Here is a 22,100-nt window from a genome sequence, read left to right as displayed (position 1 = left end):
GAGACTCGTAGGACCTCGATAGGGCCACATGATCTTTTTCTACTATCCCACAGTACAGTCTTGGCGCTGGAGGAACCACTCCAGTCGAATCTTTGGATTTTTTTTTTTTTTGACACAAAAAAGTGGCTTTCATATAAGCATCCGACTACCAAATCCCAAATGGGTCTTTCTTTTCCTAATGTATTTTCAGTCATTTGCTGCACACCGGAATTTCTACTGTGACGCACAATTCGCTTTAAATTTCTGTAGTCTCGTTCTTCGAGTACACTTTCTGTCGCATTTCTTCCTTTTAGAACCTTATTCTCCTTTCGACTCCCACTCATTGCGTACTTTGAGATGGTTGATTTCGATATGCCAGTGATTTCCTTGTTTATTCAGTTGTGCTCCTGCTAAACGTGCTTCAACACCTTTATGAAAATCGGAAAGATCACCTGTCTTCCTCATGACCGGATCGACTTAAGAACCCCCAGGAATGCGTACAGTATTTATCTGATACGAAGGAACTTTGTGATCATGTCATGTGACAACTTTTATTTGCAAGAAGTACGTTTAATTATATGTTTAAGCCAACTGCAAAAAGGCTTCTAATTATTTGGCCGATGACTGTATATAATATTATTATGAATATTACACGAAAGTATGTATATTTTATACGAGTTTTTTGTGACTTTTGACCCTTATTCTCTCTTAAAACAGACAAAAAAAAAAAAAAAAAACGTATTCAAATTCAAAAACTAAGAATTTACTGTAATATATATGATTTTATTTTGGTTTTATTTGAGGAAAGTACGATTGAAATTTCAAATGACCCGGATGATTTATTATTTATTTATTATTTTTTTGTTTGTCTATTCTATTATTGATAGTGCATATTATTATTCGACAACACAGCAGAACCATAATAAAAAAGATAAAAAATAAAATAAAATAATATTAAATTAATAAACAAATAACTAATGCAATAATTTCTTTTTAGGTAAATTTAAATAATTATTTAAGCTTCACTAACATATATATACAGTATACGTTTTGTCCATTTGTCCACTAGAGTGCGCTTTGTATTGAATTCAATATTTCTAACTTTGATAAACAAGAAATTAAAATTATATGTAAAAAAAAAAAAAAAAAGAAAAAAAAAACATGCTTAAAAAAAAGTGCTGGCACGTGCGATGAATTTAAGTTCCAGAAGAAATTAGGGGTCATAATATATTTAATTACTGAAAGGAAATGTTTTACAGATTAAAAGGAAAAATTCGACTGGTATAAAAATTACATACACAATTCATACAACAGGTTTGTTAAAAATATGTCATAATGAAAACTTCATAGTATCAAATATTCAAGTGGATAAAAAAAGATCAACTAATTATATAAAAAAAAAATTGGACCGAGGACCTATGAACTTGGTCCCTCTAACTATGCTAATCTTTGGTAAGATATATTTCAAAATCAAACAAGATTACTGAGCCTTTACAAATATGTACTACTTTTTTTAGTATTATAATATAGGAGCACAAATAATTCGAGCCTCTGCAAATGGTCCTTCAGTACATAAAGAATATTTGCATAAAAAATAGTTTGACACTACTGCATGCAATAATGGTTACTATGTTTTCCACTGAATTTTATAACATTATCAGTAAGAATAACATTTTTCGTTCTGAACTTAGCGATGGGTCGGTGTTAGAAATCAGAGGGACCATTACGGAATGATGATTTACAGGGAGTACACAGATTTATTGCATAGAACCAACGTTCTCAGAGTAATATACGGTATAAAAATATAAGATTTTATCTTTTAATGAAGACGTATAACAAGTCTGTCTTGCTAAATTTTTTGAAGTTGTTTTTAAAATAAATCACGAAGATTTCTAAAAATTGGCCATTGCTAACGAACAGTGATACACAACCTACGGTCTGCCAAAAATGTTTTATGCGACCATCCGCCTTCAATATATTTCAGAACTGCTTAATTTACATTAAATGTATATGTAGCATATATAAAGTATTCTGTCCTCTGACATATATTGCGATACCGCACACGCTGGAAAGTAATGGTTAGTTCCAGAGGTCACATGAGAGATAGATGGAACCACTAATTAAAAGTAGGATATAAAACGCATTACACTCAATGACAAGTAGATGGACCGGAATGGGACGAGAAAATGCCCTTGATTTATAGGGACTATGGAGATTTTTTTTTTTTTTTTTTTTTCATTCATCAGAGAGCAGAAAGAGTGGAACACTCAGAATCAATTGCTGGAAATATCTACTAGCCAGTGGAAGACAGAGAACAATGCGACCATTCATCCCTAGCCGGGGATAGACTACAATTAATAACCGTCAGAATATATCGACAGTTAAAATGTATTAGTGAAAGGATATCGCAAATGTACTTTTAATGAGCTGACTCAAAGAGACAACTGGGATAAGAAGGATCAGCAACATCAGAAAAATACTTTATACAATGGTTTATCATGCTTCCCCGCAAGGTGTTAATAAGCCGAAACTGTCTCCAGAAATGAACTTCATCGATTATCGAGGTGCAAAAAGAAGGGAAGCATTAGTCATTACAGCAGTGGCAGAATGTTATGTGGAGTGATGAATCTCACTACCCAGTCCAAATATCATATGGATGCACTAAGTGTGTGGCACATGTTCCAAGGACAGTTTATACCCAAATTACACTGAAACAATGAGGTTCGATGTATGATTTAGACTTAGTTGCCTGGCTACCATTCAGTTAAACCATGGATGCAAGTGTTTGTTGTGATCTGAACAATTCTGCCTTACCTACATTGCCCTCGTGGGTATCACAGTTGGTAGAATCGCCATCCTCCCCACACCAAGTGGAAAAGACCTGAGTTAGAGTCTCGTCGATGATGGGAGGAATTTTTATGGGTCTTTTTCATAAAGTGGCTCAATTAGTCGGTCTCAGGCGAGGGTACATGGTATTTTTCTCCCAAAACCTCAGGTTTTTCGTCCAACAAACAGAAAATCGACCACAGAACACACGCAATTTTACAGACAGTATATACGGAGCAAAATGGCCTTAATTGCTCCTAAAACCCTACTACTATTACTACTGTACTTACCTACATTGTAGCAATTCTTTGGAGAGAGGCCGTATTTTTATCAGTGCGGCTGCACTCCATTTCTGTTAGTTGTGCTTTCTGACACGGTGTATCACAAAGCACTACTTTTGTTAGTTGTACTTTCTGATACTCGTGTCACAAAGCACATCTAATAAAAATAGTCTGAGGAGATATTATTTTTGTAGTGTTTTAGGCGCAGCAGCGACTTAGACCATGTCTCACCGAATATATTTTATGTCTGTAATTTTCGCGTTTAGTGTGGGCCGAGTTTTATGATTTCTGGACAAAAAAAAAAAAAAAAAAACGAGTTTCCAAGAGAAAAATACATGCTGTCCTCGCTTGAGACCGACTAACTCAGCGACGTTGTGAAAAAGGGCCATAAAAATTCCTCGCATCAATGAAGAAATTCGAACTCAGGTTTTTTCACCCTGTTTGGGAGAACGGTGATTTTATCAACTGTGCTACTGCGAGGGCAGTTTGAGGAGAATAATGTCGTGAATACCATTTTCAGCCCAGAACGCAGATCTGAATCCAATTTAACACCTTGCTGTCCAAGTCCGAAGATATAAGTGCCTGTGTCCATGAACTACGTGTGTTTTATGGTAGAATTGCCTGTTTTCTGAACGAAAAATCCGAGTTTCCGGGGGGGGGAATCTTGCTGTCCACGCCTGAGACCGACTAACTCAGCCACAGACTGAAAAAAGACAATCAAAGATACTTGCGTAATTGACAGGATTCGAACTTGAGCCTTTTCCATCCGGAATGGAGAGGATGGTGATTATAACCACTGTGCTATCGCGAGGACAGTTCAGGCAGAAACTAGCCACAGCCCACTGGAAGGAGTGGAACAAGATTCCAGTCTCCATATACTGTACTAAAAAACGCGTTGATAATTTTTCTAAACAGATATTTTTTTGTTTTTATTCATCATCCCAATACATGTTCAAGAGCAGTTTATATGATGCTTTAATAAACATGACGAGCAGTTTACACTGCGAAACCTGTTCGGTCGAGCTTAATTTACAACTATAAGTAAACTCTCATTGTTATAGTGATGAGCTTAAAGTATATGTAAAAAAATATTATAACGTATGTATTTAAATAATAAATTTTCTGCAATTGTCTTTGAGAATGTTGTCAAGGCTATTTCTTTCTGCAAGCCACAGATAAAGGGAAAAATATGTGCAATTGTGGAATTTTCACTATATACCGGTTGTGCATCACTACTGAAGATAGTGCAAATCTTCAAGTTACTTTAGAAGCAAACAAGTAAAAAAATGAGACAGTTTACTAAAAAAGACTCACTTTAACTTTATAGAACATCAAAATTTTAGGAATTATCGAAAGAGCATTAAAGTAATTGAAAAAAATTAATTAATTAATTAATAAAGCAAAAAAAATTAAAAAATGGAATTCGTATTGAAATTAATTGGTCCTTACTTAGGAACCAGGGATGAAAAATTCTCTTCCAGACCAATTTTTAATCATCACCTCTCTGTAGATGGAAGTGGTAATCAGTTTTATTTATTTATTTATTTTCTTAAAAACTCATCCAAATGTTTCTAAGTAGTAATTAGAATTATTAAACTCCTGCTGAACCAGTCAAGATTCTGTTGCAAACAAAACCAGTTGTACGACATACAAAAATTTTCAGCTTTTTTAAAATTCTATTAAAAATATGTATTCTTTTTAAGGTTCTTTGTGGCTTGGTCGATAACATGGAGCTGCCAAAGAGGAAAGGAACTCCGACCATTAATTTTTTCTTCCGAAAAATAGAAAATTCGACTTCAGCTTACACTCATTTTTGAGGCACAAGACGTAAGACCCAAAAGCTTAGTTGCCTTTGAGTAAAACTAACAACTAGAACTACTTCGTATGCAGAATAACTCTTTTAAAAAGTAGCATAGAAACTATATTTGTATTAGCAGCCTTTCACTGTGCGCTAATTCATTCTACACATTATTTTTAATTTCTTACAATGTAATATAATCTTATAGATTTCGGTAATATAATTTTATAGTTTTCAGCACCAACGTTTACTTGGCCTCTATTACTATTGCACTTCATATCTATATTTTAAAACTTATAACATATTGCGATTTAATTGAAGACAATCAGTTTTAAGAGACTAAGAACAAGCATTCTAATTATGTTAATAATACATTAAACATAAACAATAAATTATTCGACCAGACAGGTGATCGCAGTCCGCACATATATAGTCACTTTTCTACACTAAACACACGGGGAAGCACAGTTCATTGTCCAATTACAGTTCTGTTAGTGTTCATGCCTTGTACTGGTCATCAATTAGTAATTACCGACATGCATAATTACCATCCCCCTCACAAGAGCATGCAACAGCGTGCTGTCTGTTTGCATGTGTGTGCTAATAACCATTCCCATAGACTTTCAAAGCATCTTCTGCTGGAACCTTTTGAGGAAGAGTTCATTGCTTTTAGGCTTTATTTAAGGTTAGCAGAGAAGGTGACAACTGAGATTTGATGAAGATCTGAAACCAGCAGAAGTTTCTCAAGAGCCCATTTACACTAAGAGTGTGTGGAAGAGCAATGTGTGTGCTAAGAAGAACGCGATGAGTTTGCAGGGTGGGGAAGACTTGCTGTGCACTATTGAAAATGTGTGGGTGGAAGGCGAGCACCTGTTGAGTCCTCGCACCGATCCTCAAAAAAGCTTGAGACTATGCTAGAACACTTACATCATGCAGCTCACCTTTTGCTTCCTCTCTTGAACTTATGGACGGACCCCTAGAGAACTTATCCACAGACATCAGACTAGGCAAATTCTTTGTGTCTCGAGCCAGTGACGTCAGAAGTTCATCTAACTGCGAATCGTCGAACGGAACAACCTTTTTCTTTTGTGTTTCCGAGTCGGACCAGAACTCCTGTTGTTGCTGAATACTTGGAGGAGTTGTTAACGATCTTTTGCGAAGTGGTTCTGATGGAGGAGATAACAATTTCTTTGATAATCCCGCAGGGGTGCTAAACAAGGGATGAATTCGTTGTTTGTTGAAGTCTAAATAGTTAGAATTTAGTTTTTCCGGGTGGACTTCTGCTGCAGTTGTTTCATTGTGTTTCATTTCTAAGTTAACTCTGCTTTCTGTTAACGTTTCAGTGCTAGTGAGGTGGTCACGACTGCCTGTCTGTGGTAGTTCTGCTTTAGGACTCTTCGGTTTTTCAACGGCATTTGTTTCTTCTTGATGGCCATTTACATCCCTTTTAACTCCATCTAGTTCCTGCCATTTGAGGGACTCTTCTTCTAAAAGAGCCATGATATCTGCCATACTCTGAGCTCGTTCAAATTCTCTAGGTTTATCGGCTTCCTGAGAATCTCTCACCAAATGAGCAATGTTCGCAGATAACGATCGGACTACCCGGTGTTTTTTTCTTTTCGATACAGAAGGCGCTTTAGTACTACCGCTAATATCATCAAGTTCGTTAAATACGAATTCATTATCGTGTTTTACTTTATTTGGTTGTGTGTCTTTTCGTAGATTACGGAATGCCATATCATCTCTTACAACGTCGGGAGTGGCTCTGGGACGATACACAGGCTTTGGGATATTGTCGGGTTTTGCATGCAAATAGTCAGATGACGTCGCTTGTGAAACTGGACCCAAAGGAATTCCGAATGGTGGATGAGGAGGAGTTACTTTTGCACCATTGGCCTGAGTGTACATTCGGTAAGACAAGTCATCGTGGTCTACATCTGGTTGTACCTTGAGGCTAATTGATGGGACGTAACCTTCTAAAGCCAGTGAAGGTGTGAAGTGAGGTGAGCACAGAAGGTAACTTAAAGACTTTCCATTCTTGGGTGATGGAGTAGCTGGTTGTCTTCTATGCCTTCGATATGCTAGATCATCTTTCAGTTTATTTGGAACACCTGATCTCCTCTGTCGCGGAGCTCGTGGCTGATTGCAAGATGTTATTCCCAATAACGTTTCATAATTATCTACCTCATCCCTACGTAGCAGTGACTGAATATTGTCACTGTAGCTTCTTGTAAGAACGTGTCCATTCGCCTCATCTGGTTTGACTTGGCCAGATACATCTTCCCAGGATGGTTGTAGCCTGTTCAGCTGGAATTTTGTTGGTAAATCCCTTCTTTCAGCTCTATCCAAGAGATCCTCATCGTTGAGTCTGAGACTTGTGTAGATTTCTTCTAGTTCTAGCAAGGCCTTATCCAAATTTTGGGAACATCTCCTTTCTTTTTCTTGTTGGATCAGTTGATTAACACGATGATCTGCTTGATTAATAGGTGATGGTGGATTAATATGCTTTCTTGCTGGAGGTACAGGAATTGGGCTTTTATCTTCTTCTTTTGTAGGAAATCTTCCTAGTATTAATGAAGCAAGGGTTTGTTTCGGTGGAGTTACTTTAATTTCTTTTTCCGGAACACACTCTACATCCTTTTTTGTATGTACATAAAAGGAAGATTTGGGAGATGAGATCTTTTTAGGATTGAGTTCAGCTTCTAGAGGCTGATTTAAGGAACTTTTTACGCTATCTTGATACAGAGTCTTGTTAGAATTGTTTAGCAAATTAGGATTTTTTGGAGACTGTGGAGAATTTCTGTGAGACTCGTGAAAAGGTTGTTGATTCTGCAAGTTACACAGAAGACGCCAAAACTGAGGATCACTTCCGGTTTTCTCGATGTCAGAACTATAATTGCGCACATTTGGACGATAATTTGCATATTCATTTGTTTGATAAGCGTCTTTTAGCTTTGGAGCTTCATCTGTATATGAATATATTAAGGGACTAGATGGATGTCTGTGGTGAGAGGGTTGGTAAAAAGATTGTGTGTCCGTGTACCTATGTACAGGATCTAATTTTCTATTCTGAACCGAGGACACGTCTTGTCTATTAGGCTTAAGTTCCATTTGGTGAGTTGTACAGGGCGGTTGCCATTGTAAAAAGGATGATGGAGGTACATTGTGAGGATGCTGTCCCTTGTTAAATCCTGAAGATTGCCGGGTCCATTGATAGTGAGGATGTTTTTCTGGGTTAAGGCCATCATCTACCAAGCAAGACAGTGGCCTGTGGCATGACTTATATACAGAAGGAGGTTGCGGTAATATTCGTTGGTAACCACTGTCTGCAAGAGTTTTGGACTGGGAAGAACGGGGTGGAGGGGTTGGGGCACGACCTAGACTAGGACTGGAGGCAACAGACTGAGAACTTACACCAGAGTCTGGGGGTGAAGGCTGTGAGAAAAATGGAACATCGCTGCCAATCGATGGCGGTGGCGGTGGAGAGATGGTGAGAATACCTAGTTTTGTGTGCTCGTGATTCTTTTGAGTTGGAAGCCTTGCCTTTAGGTCAGGTGATACTACACGTCGATCACTCCATTGGTTCGTTGCAGAAGTGAGAGGGAGTCCAACCACATTGAAAGAAGGCAACGGAAAAGCGGATTGCTCTGTTTCATTGCAGTTTGGGAATCCCTTTCGAGAGGAATCGAACCCGATATCTGAAGGGAAACTGTATTTCCTATCATGAGGATAACAGTAGGGATCAGGGGATGACACATTCATTCCTTTACCATGTCGACCAAGTGGAGGCTTACCATCATCGCTTCTTCTACTACCGGCAGAATCAACCATGTGTTCGCTGTATTCAGGTCTTCGTAAGAAAGCTACTTCGTCGTGAGACATTCGTCTTACACGTCGATCGGGTTTTGAGCGAAAGCGTGGTTCTCTGCTGTAACGATGGATAGCTTCATCACTGTGATACCGTAGCAATCTCCTTTGCTCCTCTTCTTCTTCCTCGGTGGAGCTATCCTTATACTTTTCTCTCTCAGCTTCGATCCGGGCTTTAAGAGCTTCGAGACGTTCCTTTCTAGTCGAACTGTCGGCACTCTTTGATGATTTACCAGTAGAACTACTGCTTCGATTTTTTTGCAAAGTGCTGCTCGGAGAGCTGCTAATGCTGTCAGCTGCTGCCTCTGGTAGGGGAAGCCTGGAAGGGGATGCCTTATTTATGCCGTTTTCTTTTCTAGGAATCTCTACTGATTTTGGTATTGGTAAAGTTTCATTTTGCTTCTTGGCATTTTTCAGAGGTAAAGGTTTCACAAACTCAAGAGACGAACAGGACGTATCTGAGCTGAAGGAACTTTCCTCACACGAAGTTCGCTGTGGCACGTAAGACGACGTTAGCGGTAAGCAAAAAGTAGATGGCTTAGAAGCCCTTCGTCTTTTATTTTTCTTCTTTTTTGTTTTTTTCTCTTCTTTTTCGAAGGCAGCAAATATAGTCCGATAATCTACAGAATCCGGCCTACCGTAGGTGGGAAGACTTTGTGACTTTTGACGGGTGCAGGGAGGGGGCATGCTCCTGTCCATCCTCTTTCGTCAATTCCTCTCTCGATTGCCAACGGACCTGAAACAAGAATTTTAAATAAGATATAAAATTTTGGTGGTCTCTACACTCTATAAAATAATAACAATAATAACACAACAACAATAATAATAACAATAATAATACAATACAATACAATACAATAATAAAGATAGATAAGTGGTATATCCCACTCAATCTAAACGAGGAGTCCCCTTACCGCCCAGACGGCACAAGAAATGAAGCTAGAAAGATAGGCAAAGAGGATACTCCACGGCAGATACTACAATGACCTCCATCAAGATCACATCGATAATATTGCTTCCAATGCATGGCTCACAAGCGGGACGCTCTTCCCCGAGACTGAAGGATTCATGCTCGCCATCCAAGACCAGGTAATCAACACTGGGAACTATAGAAAATACATCGCCAAAGTAGCCCGGAGTGTCCGATGACACATGTCGATGATGCCACCTGGCCTCAGAAACGATGCAACACATCACCGCGGGATGCAAGGTAATCGCCCAGACTGAGTACACTCACAGACATGACCAGGTAGCCAGGATAATACATCAGAAGCTAGCAAAGGAAATACCAGTTGATCGAAGAAAGTGTACCGTACTACAAGTACGAACCCGAGGCAGTACTAGAAACCCGAACCCACAAGCTGTACTAGGACCATGCTATAATAAAGGATAGGACAATCCCGCACAACAGACCGGACATAACCCTTGTGGACAAGAAGGAAGAGGCTACCTATCTGATTGACATAGCGGTACCGAACATTGGCAACCTAAAGAAAATCATGGGGGAAAATCAGGAAGTACACGAACCTGAGACATGGAGGTCAAGGAGATGTGGCATATGCAAGAAGTAACGACCATCCCGATCATCGTGTCAACCACAAGTACGGTGCCAAAGACCCTACATAACAGCCTAGCAGCAGTAGGTCTCCCAGCTAACATCTACAAAGTCGCAATCCTGAACACCTGTAGGATAGTCAGAGAGTTCCTCGACCAACAGCAACACCAGACATAACAACAACCTCTCTGTGTACTTGGTAGCAATACCCGTCACGAGGTGGAATCCCCAATCAGAGAGAAATAATATAAGAGGATCACAGAGTGGAATACACCGAGCTGGGGAAGATCATGAGAACGAAAAAGGCAATAATGGCAAAGAGCAGCCAATGCCACCTGAGGCGGTCGTCGAGAGACTGACCATACTGTTTATTTGGCTAGCGTAGCAAATTACCCCCCCCCCCAAAAAAGAAACAAGAAAAGCTCTGAAAAATACACACCTTTATTTGTATTCCTACCTTAGAGCAAAACTGAACTCCCTTAATTTATTTTGGAGTTTAGAAAGGAGGCCTATATTTGTTTGGTGTTGTAACTAGACCTCCTAGATTCGTTTAGTCGTAAATTAAAACTATAATTTGTATGCGAGGCTTCAGTATTTTTGATTCTAATCAATTCTTTCCTTTTTCCCAACTTCCTGGACGTTTCTCGCAGCAAGTTGCAACATGTATTTTTTGTGGGGGGCATAGTCTTTTTGGACTATGCCCCCCACAAAAGCGTTACCCAGTCACGGGAAATTATAATGGCTGTCATATGTCCAGTCTTTGATCAATATATGATGGTTCGTTCTTGAATATAGCAACAATTAACTTTTAGCAAAGGGTTCTAACGGCGAAACCCGTCCCCTCCCTTTCATAAGCTTTAATAAAATCGAAACGGTTCTTAGAGTATAGCGTTGCTTGTTATTAGGAGTATTAGCAACTAAGGCCATATTGCTCCGGTGATATGCGGTGGTCATTCCTTGACCTTTCCGCATCCTCCGTATTTGGTGGTCACGGGCTCGAACCCCGGTCTAATCAAGAAGCGTGTGCTACACACTGCTGCTCCTGCCCACCTGGCTACGGAGGCGCCGTGTATAGCGTTGCAAAAGTACCACCTTATTGATTGAATGCAGGCATTCAAGCCATCCAGACACCTTAGAAAACCTGACTGAAGTCTATGAGGCTCTTAGAGGGAAACTTAAAATGAATGAAGGCGCAATTTTCACCATTATAAATGAATCCAGAACTAGGAGCCATAAATTTAAATTACTGGTAAAGATATTTAGATTGAACTGTAAAAGTTTTCTTTTAGGCAGCAAGTTGTTAATTACTGGAATAAGTTAACTCTGGCCGTGGGTGGGTGAAGCTGACAGCCTGGGGAATTCAAAATCAGCTGGATACTTACTTGAGGAAGGAAACATGTAGGTTGCTTATTTTCTTTTTAATTTATACTGTTTGTTTGGCTAGCGGAGCAAAAGCTTGTAGTTTCCATGCGCTATATAGATAATACTAATAACAGTAATACCCTCGAGGACTAGGTATTCATATTAAATTACGTAGTAAACGTATGGTTCCAAACACACCTGCTTTGAGCCGGTCCTGTATATATTCAAATACTTAGGAGGTAATGACCCAAATAAATAACACCATAATCAATAAATGATTATGGCGCTCTTTCTTTGGGTCATTACCTCGTGAGCATTTGAATAAATAAGGACCGGCTCTAGGCGAATGAGAGATTCACCACATCTCACGCATCCGTCTAGGAAGATGATGCACTCAGCCCTGCATTTGTAATGAACACTTGGGGAATTTAGTTTTTGTCCTTGAGCTCGAACGAAAAACATACTCGAGTCTTGTCTACAAGAAATTATCTCATTGTACCAAATAATCTCGGTCCTAAATTAACACAGGTTTTATTATATGCACAAAAAGAATTACTTTATTTTATTTTCAAAATCGAATGTTTAAAATCCTCCCCAGGAACTTCCAGAAACTATATAAATTTTTTGTGGTCATTAAAATATACTTATTATTATTATTTATTTTTTATTTTTTGGAAAAGTTTCAGACTTAGTGATGGCCTATATGTTGTTTATTATAGCGAGAAATGTAAATAGTTTTCTTGTAATAATAAGTCAACGCTAACCCACGGATTGGCTTTCAAGGTCTCATGATTTAACCCACGAAGGACTGTTTTCTGTAAGGTTATTTGAGGGGAAACTGTTCAGCCTAAGACGTTAGAGTTTAGAAATCTGAAACATCAATTACTGAGGTTAGATTTGGTTTGTGTGTGTTTCGGTCGGTTTGCTGGGTTAAAAACCCAAGGTTCCCAGATAAAAAAATAATAAAAAAATAACCCTCCTCTTAGACGTGCTAAACCCATAAAAATTCCTAGCGCCATTAAAGAGATTCGAAGTTCCACCCGGTATAGGAGAACGGCTATCATAAAAGAATGCTTTTATCTGAGGCACAACGACATAAATCTGAAAAATATTTGCTTTTTTTACAATTTTGATATTCTCTATGTCGTTGAATCAACGATATATAAACCAGTTTTCATCGTTTCTCACGAAATATCGAAATATAGTGTTAAGTGACCTGTTACTCACCCTTCCAGGAAAGCAGTATTTCGGTGTTCGTGGTACCATTTCAACTTATAGGTACCGGCTGAAAGGAAAAGATGAAGCAACCAGTACATTAAAATGCCAGCTGAGTACATGAAACGCAAAAAGAAATATTTCCTCTCCTGAAGTGTATGCAGAAGAGACATTGCATGCAGAAGAGATATTTAAAAGTGTGCCCATTTATGTAATCAACTTTATCTTCAGGCTTTCTATACCAAATGATGCAGAACGATGCTGCGTGCACGCTTGTACAGTTTTTTTTTTTTATTTTCTTTATTTTCTAAACTTGCTTAATCATTAGGAAGTCAAGTAGGTTCGCAAACTTCACTTTAGTGCAATTGGGGCTGTTATTTTCAAAATGCAATAAAGCCATGGTGGAAGACTAAGTTATGTATACGAATCAAGAAAAATTTTCAATAGGATATGAAAGTTAATAACTATTCTTCTCTTTGTAGGTGAACTGCATTATGTAAGTTTGGTATACGTGGTTTATCCAACATCAGATGTACGGCCAGTCAATTAAAGTTTGATGCGCACGAACTTCCTGTTTTAGAATCACGAAAACCTTAAACTTCCGCCTCTGTTTCCGGTTCATGTATAGTATTATACAGTATTGCAAAGCACTTTCCTATTCCTAAACAAATACAAGGTCGCTGTGAACCATTTCGTTGGGTAGCGATCCATTAAAAGAGGATGTATGTAATCAACTTAAAATTTTCAAACTTCCTAAAAGAATTGAGAATACTAAAGAGTTTCCACCAAATTTAATGCAAAAGAAAATCTAGTCGAATTTATATCAAATTTTAGTAAATCACAGCACTGAAAAGTGACACTTGGAAAAACACGTACTCTGAGCCTATCTCACGAATTTTTATTAGCTCAAAAGGTTGGGGGTGGGAGATAAGCACTGACTCCTCTGATAGAACAAAGAAAGATGCCCAAGGGGATCTGATGACCAAATGACCAGGGAGGTTAAGAGTTTAAATGAGCATAATTAAAAGAAAGCATGGGACAGTTATAGACTATCGCAAGATACTGATTTAGATGGGGTAAGATAGGCGAAAGCCTAGAAACTGAAAATGGAGACAGAGTTCTTTTCGTACGTGAGTACAAAAGAGAAGAAAGTAAATCAGATAGGCCCCTTATTTGATCAAACTGGAAAAGTCGCGTACTTTGCAACGATCTTTTTTTTACAGTTGAAAGACCATTCGAAAGTGCATTCAAACCACGAGTGATCAGTGACAGGAGGTCAGACTGCTGTAAATTAAGTGATATGTCAATCTCAGAGAAGAGGAAAACTACTGAAACTGAGCGAAGTTGAGGCTGCAGGAGCGGGTGATATACATCGTGTTATACTAAAAAAAAAAAAAAAAAAAAGGCTGCATGTGAGAACTCACCATCCCGTTGGGGATGTTAATGAGATTATTATTAGACTCCAGGTGTGAAAGAAGTGATGGGAAGTATAGACCAATAAATTTGACTTTAGTGGTAGAAAAGATCATTGAGTCTGTGGTTAATGATATGATACAGGTTGCACAAATGATCTGAAAAATTGCACTTAAGTTTAATGGCATCTTTAATGGATCACAGCATTCATTCATGAAGGAGGAAGTCTTGCCTGGCCAATCTTGTTAATTATTATGATGAAGTCATAAAATAGTTAGGCAAGAAACGACTTTGATATTATTTAACTAGACTTCAGTAAAGCTATTGATAAAGTCTCCCATGAAAGGCTGTTATATAATCTGGAGCAAATTGGGATTAATGGTAAGTTCCTTCGTTGGATCAAGGGCTGGCTAGGAGACAAAGAGTAGTCATAAATGGACATACCTCAGGGTGGACCAGTTCAGCAATTGGAGTCCCTCAGTGGTTAGTACTGGGAGTCACGTCTGTTTCTTATCTTCTTTAATGATAGTGATAATTAAAGAAGTATAGGGGTAAAGGAGGGGAAAGTTACCAAAGTTTGCTGATGATTTAAAGGTAGGAAAGGTGGTTAACGACCAGAACCGTTTGCTTAAAAATGACTTAGCTCGGTTGCAACGGTCTGAAACATGGCAAATGAATTTTAATGCTTCTAAATACAGTATAAGGTTTTGCGCCTAGAGAACAGAGATCCAGGAGTTACAAGCGCTGGGATTACAATTAAAAGTGGTTCAAAATGAAAACGACTTATGGGGTTGGTTGGTTGTTGTAGGGTTTTTAGGCGCATCAGAAACTTAGGCCATATTGCGCCTTATATAATGTCTCTAAATTGCGTTTGTTCGGTGGTCGATTTGCCTGTTTGCTGGAGGAAAAACTCCAGTTTCCGGGAGAACAAACCATCTACCCTTACCTGAGACCGACTAACTCACCCACGTTGTGAAAAAAGGCCATAAAAATTTCTCGCGTCAGTGACGGAATTCGAACTCAGATCTTTTCCACCCGGTGTGGAGAGGACGGTGATTATACCAACTGTGCTACACATGTGGGCTGATTTAGGGATTACAATTCAGTCTGACATTAAATTTTCCCTGCAGTGTAAACAGGCGGCTAGGAGGGCACATGATATCTTGTGACGTGTCTATGAAAAGATCTTCACAAATAGGGAAAAGGATGTTACTGGTTTTTATATAAGACGATAGTGAAATCGCATTTAGAATATTGTGTTTAGATCTGGAGGCCTGGCTTGAAGAAAGATACAGAACTTCTAGAAAGGGTTCAAAGAAGGGAAACCAACAGTGGCGAAAGTATAAATTATACTCTCCCCCCTTGCCAGAATGCAGAACGGCCCCACGTGATCGTTAACAGCTATACCAAATCAGCTGTCTGATTTTCGGACTCTTCGGCTACTCCAGTGGCGGACTTAGCGGTATGGTAGTTTCGTCGCAGGCAACCAGATTAGTGAGGAGTGTTAATCGATGTCCATATGAAGAACAGCCTAAAATGTGCGGATCGCGAAACTTGGCAACTAGACATCTTGGGGAGGGGGGGTAGGAGGAACCTTATAGAGATCCTGAAGGGAATCAGTAAAATTAATCGAGGGATTTTCACTAGCACTAGAGAAGAACCTGGTGGCACAAATTGAAATTTGGGGGAGTAACAGATGGCTGAATCTCATGAAGTTTACTTATGGGCAGCGTATTTTAGATCACTGGAATGAATTGCCGGTCGAGGCAGAAAGTTTGGAAAAGTTCAAAGCGGAAGTGGATAGTCACTTTCGCTTTGAACTTTTTGCTTTGAAGAATAAACTACAGAATGAATCAACTGAGATGGCTAAATATCTATTTTGCTACAGAGCTGATATGAAAGATGGTTGTTCCAAAAAATGTAAACGAAGTGAATAAATAAATGCATAGAAAACAAGTTGACCCGATGACTTTGGAGTTGCGAAATATGGTTAGATATGTCAGTTTGAAAAAACAATGCCCATGGAAATATCTGTAGTAAAGTAATCAAAAGGAAATGAAAGTCAGTGTAATAAAAAACATCAAATGATTTCCCCCATCCACCCCACCTCAGTCAACGACTAATTCCGCTGCTCGCTCGCTCGCTCTCTCTCTCTCTCTCTCTGAATAGAGTTAAGGATATTTGGAGTACACCCTAGATGTGAAACAGTATTTCTTCTCTATTTGTATTAAGGAAAGGATCAGCAGAAGAAAATTCATTGCACAAGCGTTTCGCTGAAATCACCAGTTTGAAAGCACGCAGGTCTACAGACGGGACCAAGAGAATCATGTATATTGAGTCTACCCATACCTAAATCAACAACGGACTTATATATTATTTACCATTTGTGGAATAATCAGAAGACATTAAAGAATTCTGCTTAGGTCTTGTCCTAGATGGACAGCATTTATATTTAGCTTTTCATTAATTGAAAAATAAAGAGGAAGTATTCATTCTTTTCTCGTCGGAGCAGCATTACTGCAGGGGAATAATTACTGTTCCCTTCGAAACAGCATGTGTCCCTAGCTTATTGGTAGTGTGTTAACCAGTTTTTCTAAAATTGATTTATCTCTTTGTGGTTAGAAAACCTGAAGTACCCGGAGATAAATTTCTCACCAGCAACCGCAAAAAAAAAAAAAAAAAAAGTTGTGTTTCTTTCTCAGAGGCAATTCCTTCAAGGACAATACCATATTGTGAATTCCTTAAGAATTATATCCATATAACTCAACTTGGCAATAAGAAACAAACCCAAGCAATAGACCTCTTACCTTTATTCTTTGGTCTAACAACGTTTTACCTTGCCGACTCAAAAACCACACTAAATTTGTATTTATTCTGACAGAGCGTGCTGTCTGTACACTCGCTCGTTGATCCACTTCTGGTCTTTACAGTGATTTTTATATTTGGACATCACCCATCGTGGTGAAGCCTTGCCGTGTTATCAGTTTTGGAATCGCTTTATGACATCACGCGTTTACCACGTGCCGGTTCGTTTTTCTCCTTGCAATTAAAGGATGAAATTGGGCTGCTGTTCTCAGGAAGAAGGGGAGGATATGAGGGTAGGGACTAGGTACCCTGCGTTTGCAAAGTCATCATCGCTAAGTTTAGACGGTAGTAAGTTCTAGGTAATATATATATATATATATATTTTTTTTTTGTTCCTAAATAAAATGCATTTTAAACTTTGAAAATTCAAGTCTTTAAATTCTGCTAACATTCTAGCCAATAGGGGCTGTTCACAAATTACGTGGAGAGAGAGAGAGAGTTTTTAACTTTCTGAACCCTGTCGTTGTATATAACTTGCAACCCTTTGTAACTTCATATTCCATAGAAGAAAATGAAACAAATAATATAATAAAAAATTAATAGCACAGAGATTACAAACGTTTTACAAACGTTTGTAATCTCTGTGCATTACGCACTTTGAGAGCTGATTAAACTGTTTTAAATAAAAAAAATATACAAAAATGAATTCCTAATAAACACCACTTTAATTTAGATAACACCAATCTCATTTTTTCTGTAATCCATTTAATTTCGCTGAATCAACATTAGAGAGAGAGAGATTTTTCTTTAATAATGGCAGTTTATCATATCAAGAAAAAAATTGTTTTCTAGACAAAATTGCAGATCTGTTAATGGCTTATAATCAGGCTACAACAAACTATGTCGTTAAATTGCATAGACTTCATCCATTAGCGTGCAGGGTAAATTCCTAAATGCATTTAAGGTTCGATATTCTTTAGTCAGATTATCAGATTAATGTATGGTATATCCGGGTAAACTGATAAACAAGTTTGTAAAAAAAAAAACGGTTTCTTTGTGGCGGAAACTGTGAGCAATTTTACAGGCCACTAAAGGCAACCAAGTACGACTCTTCTGAGAAGGATCGTTAATAGAAACAAACTAAAAGCGTGCCTTAGGGATGGGTGAGGAGGGATCTCTGACGCGCTTTGGGATCATATGCAGCTGGGTATTTTATCCTTAAGAGCACTAAAGAGAAGAAAATTTATTTTCAGTACTCCTGGGTTCAGACGGAGCTCGCTACCTCAAATCAAGTCACGTTATTTATTTTTTTTAATAAAAAAATCCTATTACGTCATCCACCTCCTCTCGCATCCCCTCCTTAAGTAATTTGGGAATAGCTCCCTACATAACTTATTGACATCAGTATTATAATAGCAGTACATCCTCCATGATAATTTAATAGTTTCGCCACTTTTTGAGTGGGCCTGGGAGTTTTCTTTCTTGTTTAAGGGCATTTTTCAGTTAGTGCGACTAATGTTAAAGCTAATAATTAAATACACAAATATGATTTCTCGAAGACAAGAAAATTGGTAAAATATTAGCATAACGTATATAATTTTCATAAGAGAAAGCTATTTTACTTCCTCATTCGGAGGCAGAATTAATTTTACTTTAAATTGTGAGCTAGAACAGTGGTCGAAATATGAATTATAAAAAGTAAAATGGTATACATAATACATCAAGGGGCCAATGAGATATACAAAAAGATGCCGAGATATACAAAGAGAGAGAGAGAGAGAGAGAGAGAGAGAGAGAGAGAGAGAGAGAGAGAGAGAGAGAGAGAGAGAGAGAGAGAGAGAGAGAGAAGCAGCGCCCAATGTCCTTTCTGCTGACTTAGGAATTGAAAATCTGAAATCTTTAGGCTACGTTATAAAGTGTGGAAAAGTGGTTCACGGGGCTATCTGGAACCAGTTATCTGGTGATGGCGTGTTTATATGTGATGTTTCTTGTGATTGTTTCACGATATGAGATTAAAGGAAAGCAATGAACTTTTGTATTATTTTCCACCTTGGACTGATTCAATGATAAAACAGTACTATTACTGTACATATTGTATTATTTTTTATTGTATAATTTACTTTACATTTAATTTTTTTTAAAATTGAATGCTTATAATATTCATCTGCATGTACTGAATACTGCTCCCTTATACATTTTAACTGGACACGTGCCTGTAGTGTATATTAGATTTAATAATAAAAATAATAACAATTGCAGGCTCAGCAGTTACAGCACAAGGAAATCAGGGCCTGCCTGACCCAAAAATACCATCAGAGACTCAGAAGCCTGCTCAAAGCAAAGCCGAACAGAGGGAATACAGTTAAAGCCATAAACACCTATACTCTTTCGGGATCATAGATTGGACTAACACTGAGCTGGAGGATATCATGAGAAAGACAAGGACAATGATGACCAAGAGCAGCCAATACCATCCGAAGTCAGCCGTGGAGAGACTGACGATAGCTCTGAAAGAAGGAGAAAGAGGGCCTGATAGACCTCATCGAGCAAAAACTAACCTGAAGGATTACTTCCAGAAAAACACAGCAGCAGCATTCTACCACGCTATAAGGAAGACAGACAAATGGCATACTCCACTCAACCTAAGCGAGGAGTCTCCTCCTGCTCAGACGGCACAAATGAAGCTAGAAAGATGGGCAAAGAAGATACTCCATGGCAGACACTACAGTGACCTCCAACAAGATTACATAGATAAAATGGCATCCAATGCATGGCTCACGAGTGGGAAGCTCTTCCCCGAGATTGAAGGATTCATGCTCGCCATCCAAGACCAGGTAATCAACACCAGAAACTATAGAAAATAGCCAAGGAGCCCAGCGTGTCAGATGACACATGTTGACGATGCCACTTGACATCAGAAACGATCCAACACATCACTGCAGGATGCAAGGTGGTCACCCAGACGGAGTACACTCGTAGACATGACCAGGTAGCCAGGATAATACATAAGAAGCTAGGGAGGAAATACCAGTTTATCAGAGAAAGTGTACCTTATTACAAGTACGAACCCCAGGCAGTACCAGACACTCCAACCCACCAGCTGTACTGGGACTGCGCCATATTAACAGACAAGACAATTTCGCAAAACAGACCGGACATAATCATTGTCGACAAGAAGGAAAAGGCTACTTATCTGATTGACATAGCGGTGCCCAACACTAACAATGTCCAGAAAACCCATGAGAGAAAAATCAGGAAGTACACGAACCTAAGACAGAAAATCAAAGATGTGGCATATCCCAATCATCGTGTCAACCACCGGTATGGTACCAAAGACCCTACATACAGGGCCGTACTTATAAACAGGCGTGGCCTCGGGCCTCATCATACATGAGGTTCTCGCATGGTCTCAGTAATCTCAAATTTTTAAAGCGATCTCTGTATTGCAACTTTTGTGTTTAAACAGATCGGTAAAAATATATATATATTTTTTGTTTTTCTGATTATATTTATATTTGCAAGTTTTTTCTTTTTGGACTCTAGACCTCTGGTATCTTTAAAGGGGGTCCCTTAAGAGCTTGGCGCCTCGGGCCCCGAGAAGTGTAAGTACGGTCCTGCCTACATAACAGCCTAGCAGCAATTGGTCTCCCAGAGGACACCTACAAAGAACTCCGGAAAGTCGCAATCCTGAACAACTGTAGTATAGTCAGAGAGTTCCTGGACCAACAGCAACATAAACATAACAACCACCCTGTGTATATGGTAGCAGTACCCGTCACGGGATGGAACCTCCCAATCAGGGAGAAATAATATAAGAATACAATAATAATAATATCAACAGCTAGAACACAAGGAAATCAAGTCCCTCCTCGCTAACAAATACTATCTAAGACTGAGACGCCTACTAAAATCAAAACTGAATGGCGGAAATATGGTCAGAGCTATAAACACCTACGCAGTCCCAGTAATAACATACTCCTTCGCGATCATAGATTGAACCAACACTGTGCTTAATAATAATAAATTTCATACTATGGCCACCCGGAACATGCATTCATCTGCCCAAGTATATTATGTTCGTGAATTGCATGTGTTCTCTGGTCGATTTGTCTGTTTGCTGAACGAAAAACCCGAGTTTCCGGGGAAAAAAAACCTTGATATCTGTGCCTGAGACCGACTAACTCAGTCACAAAGTGAAAAAAGCCCATAAAAGTTCCTTGCGTCATTGACGGGATTCGAACCCGGGCCTTTTTTTTTCCCCTGTGTGAAGGACGATGACGAAGCCATTGTGCTACCAGCGCAGACGTCAACACTAAGTTGGAGGAAATTATGAGATAGACCAAGATGATGATGACCAAGAACAGCCGACTCCACTGGAAGTTGGCCATCGACAGAGAGAGAGAGAGAGAGAGACCTCACTGAACAACAGAAAAAGGCGATTAAGAATCTGAGGCGCCAATCCACAAGGAAAACAGACAAACGGCACACACTGCTCAGCATCACTAAGGAGACCCCACTCACACAAACAGAAGAAACAAAGACAGGAAGACGGGTGAAGAACATACTCCATGGCAGACACAGTTAAGTTGGCTTCCAACGGATGGCTCACGAACGGGAGGCTCTTGTTGTTTGCTGTAGTAGGGTTTTAGGAGCATCAGAGACTAAGGCTTGTGTTCTGAGGTCGATTTTCTGTTTGCTAAACAAACAACCCCAGTTTCCGGAAGGAAAAACCATAACTCTACTGACTTGGTTGTCGTGCCGGAGTATAAACAGAAAAATTTATTTATTTACTACCCTCGCCTGAGACCAACTTACCCAGCCACATTGTGAAAAAGGTCCATAAAAATTCCTCCTTTCATCGACGGGATTCGAACTTTTTCACGGTGGGGAGAACGACGATTCTACAATAATTTGTATTATCAGAACTACAGAAACAAAGTCTCGTTTTGCACAAAAATCTGAGTGGAGCTTTCTTTCTTTAATTATTTTTATTATTTTA

At 38.9% G+C, this 22,100-nt stretch overlaps 1 protein-coding gene across 1 annotated transcript in view; it reads right to left on the bottom strand.

The window, feature by feature from the left end:
- LOC150075981 (uncharacterized) overlaps positions 1-22,100 on the bottom strand; it is a 701,253-nt gene that overhangs the window by 572,619 nt on the left and 106,534 nt on the right. The window contains 1 exon segment of the mRNA XM_090387465.1: positions 5,826-9,487. Within this exon segment, the coding sequence (XP_090243591.1) occupies positions 5,826-9,450 (3,625 nt within the window). The 5' untranslated portion in view covers positions 9,451-9,487.

The sequence above is a fragment of the Mastigoproctus giganteus genome, chromosome 13, assembly GCF_048544385.1.
Source record: "Mastigoproctus giganteus isolate SK-2022 chromosome 13, ASM4854438v1, whole genome shotgun sequence".
In the NCBI taxonomy this organism is placed as follows: Eukaryota; Metazoa; Arthropoda; class Arachnida; order Uropygi; family Thelyphonidae; genus Mastigoproctus; species Mastigoproctus giganteus.
The sequence above is the reverse complement of the archived record's forward strand: the minus strand, read 5'-3'. Positions and strand labels throughout refer to the sequence as shown.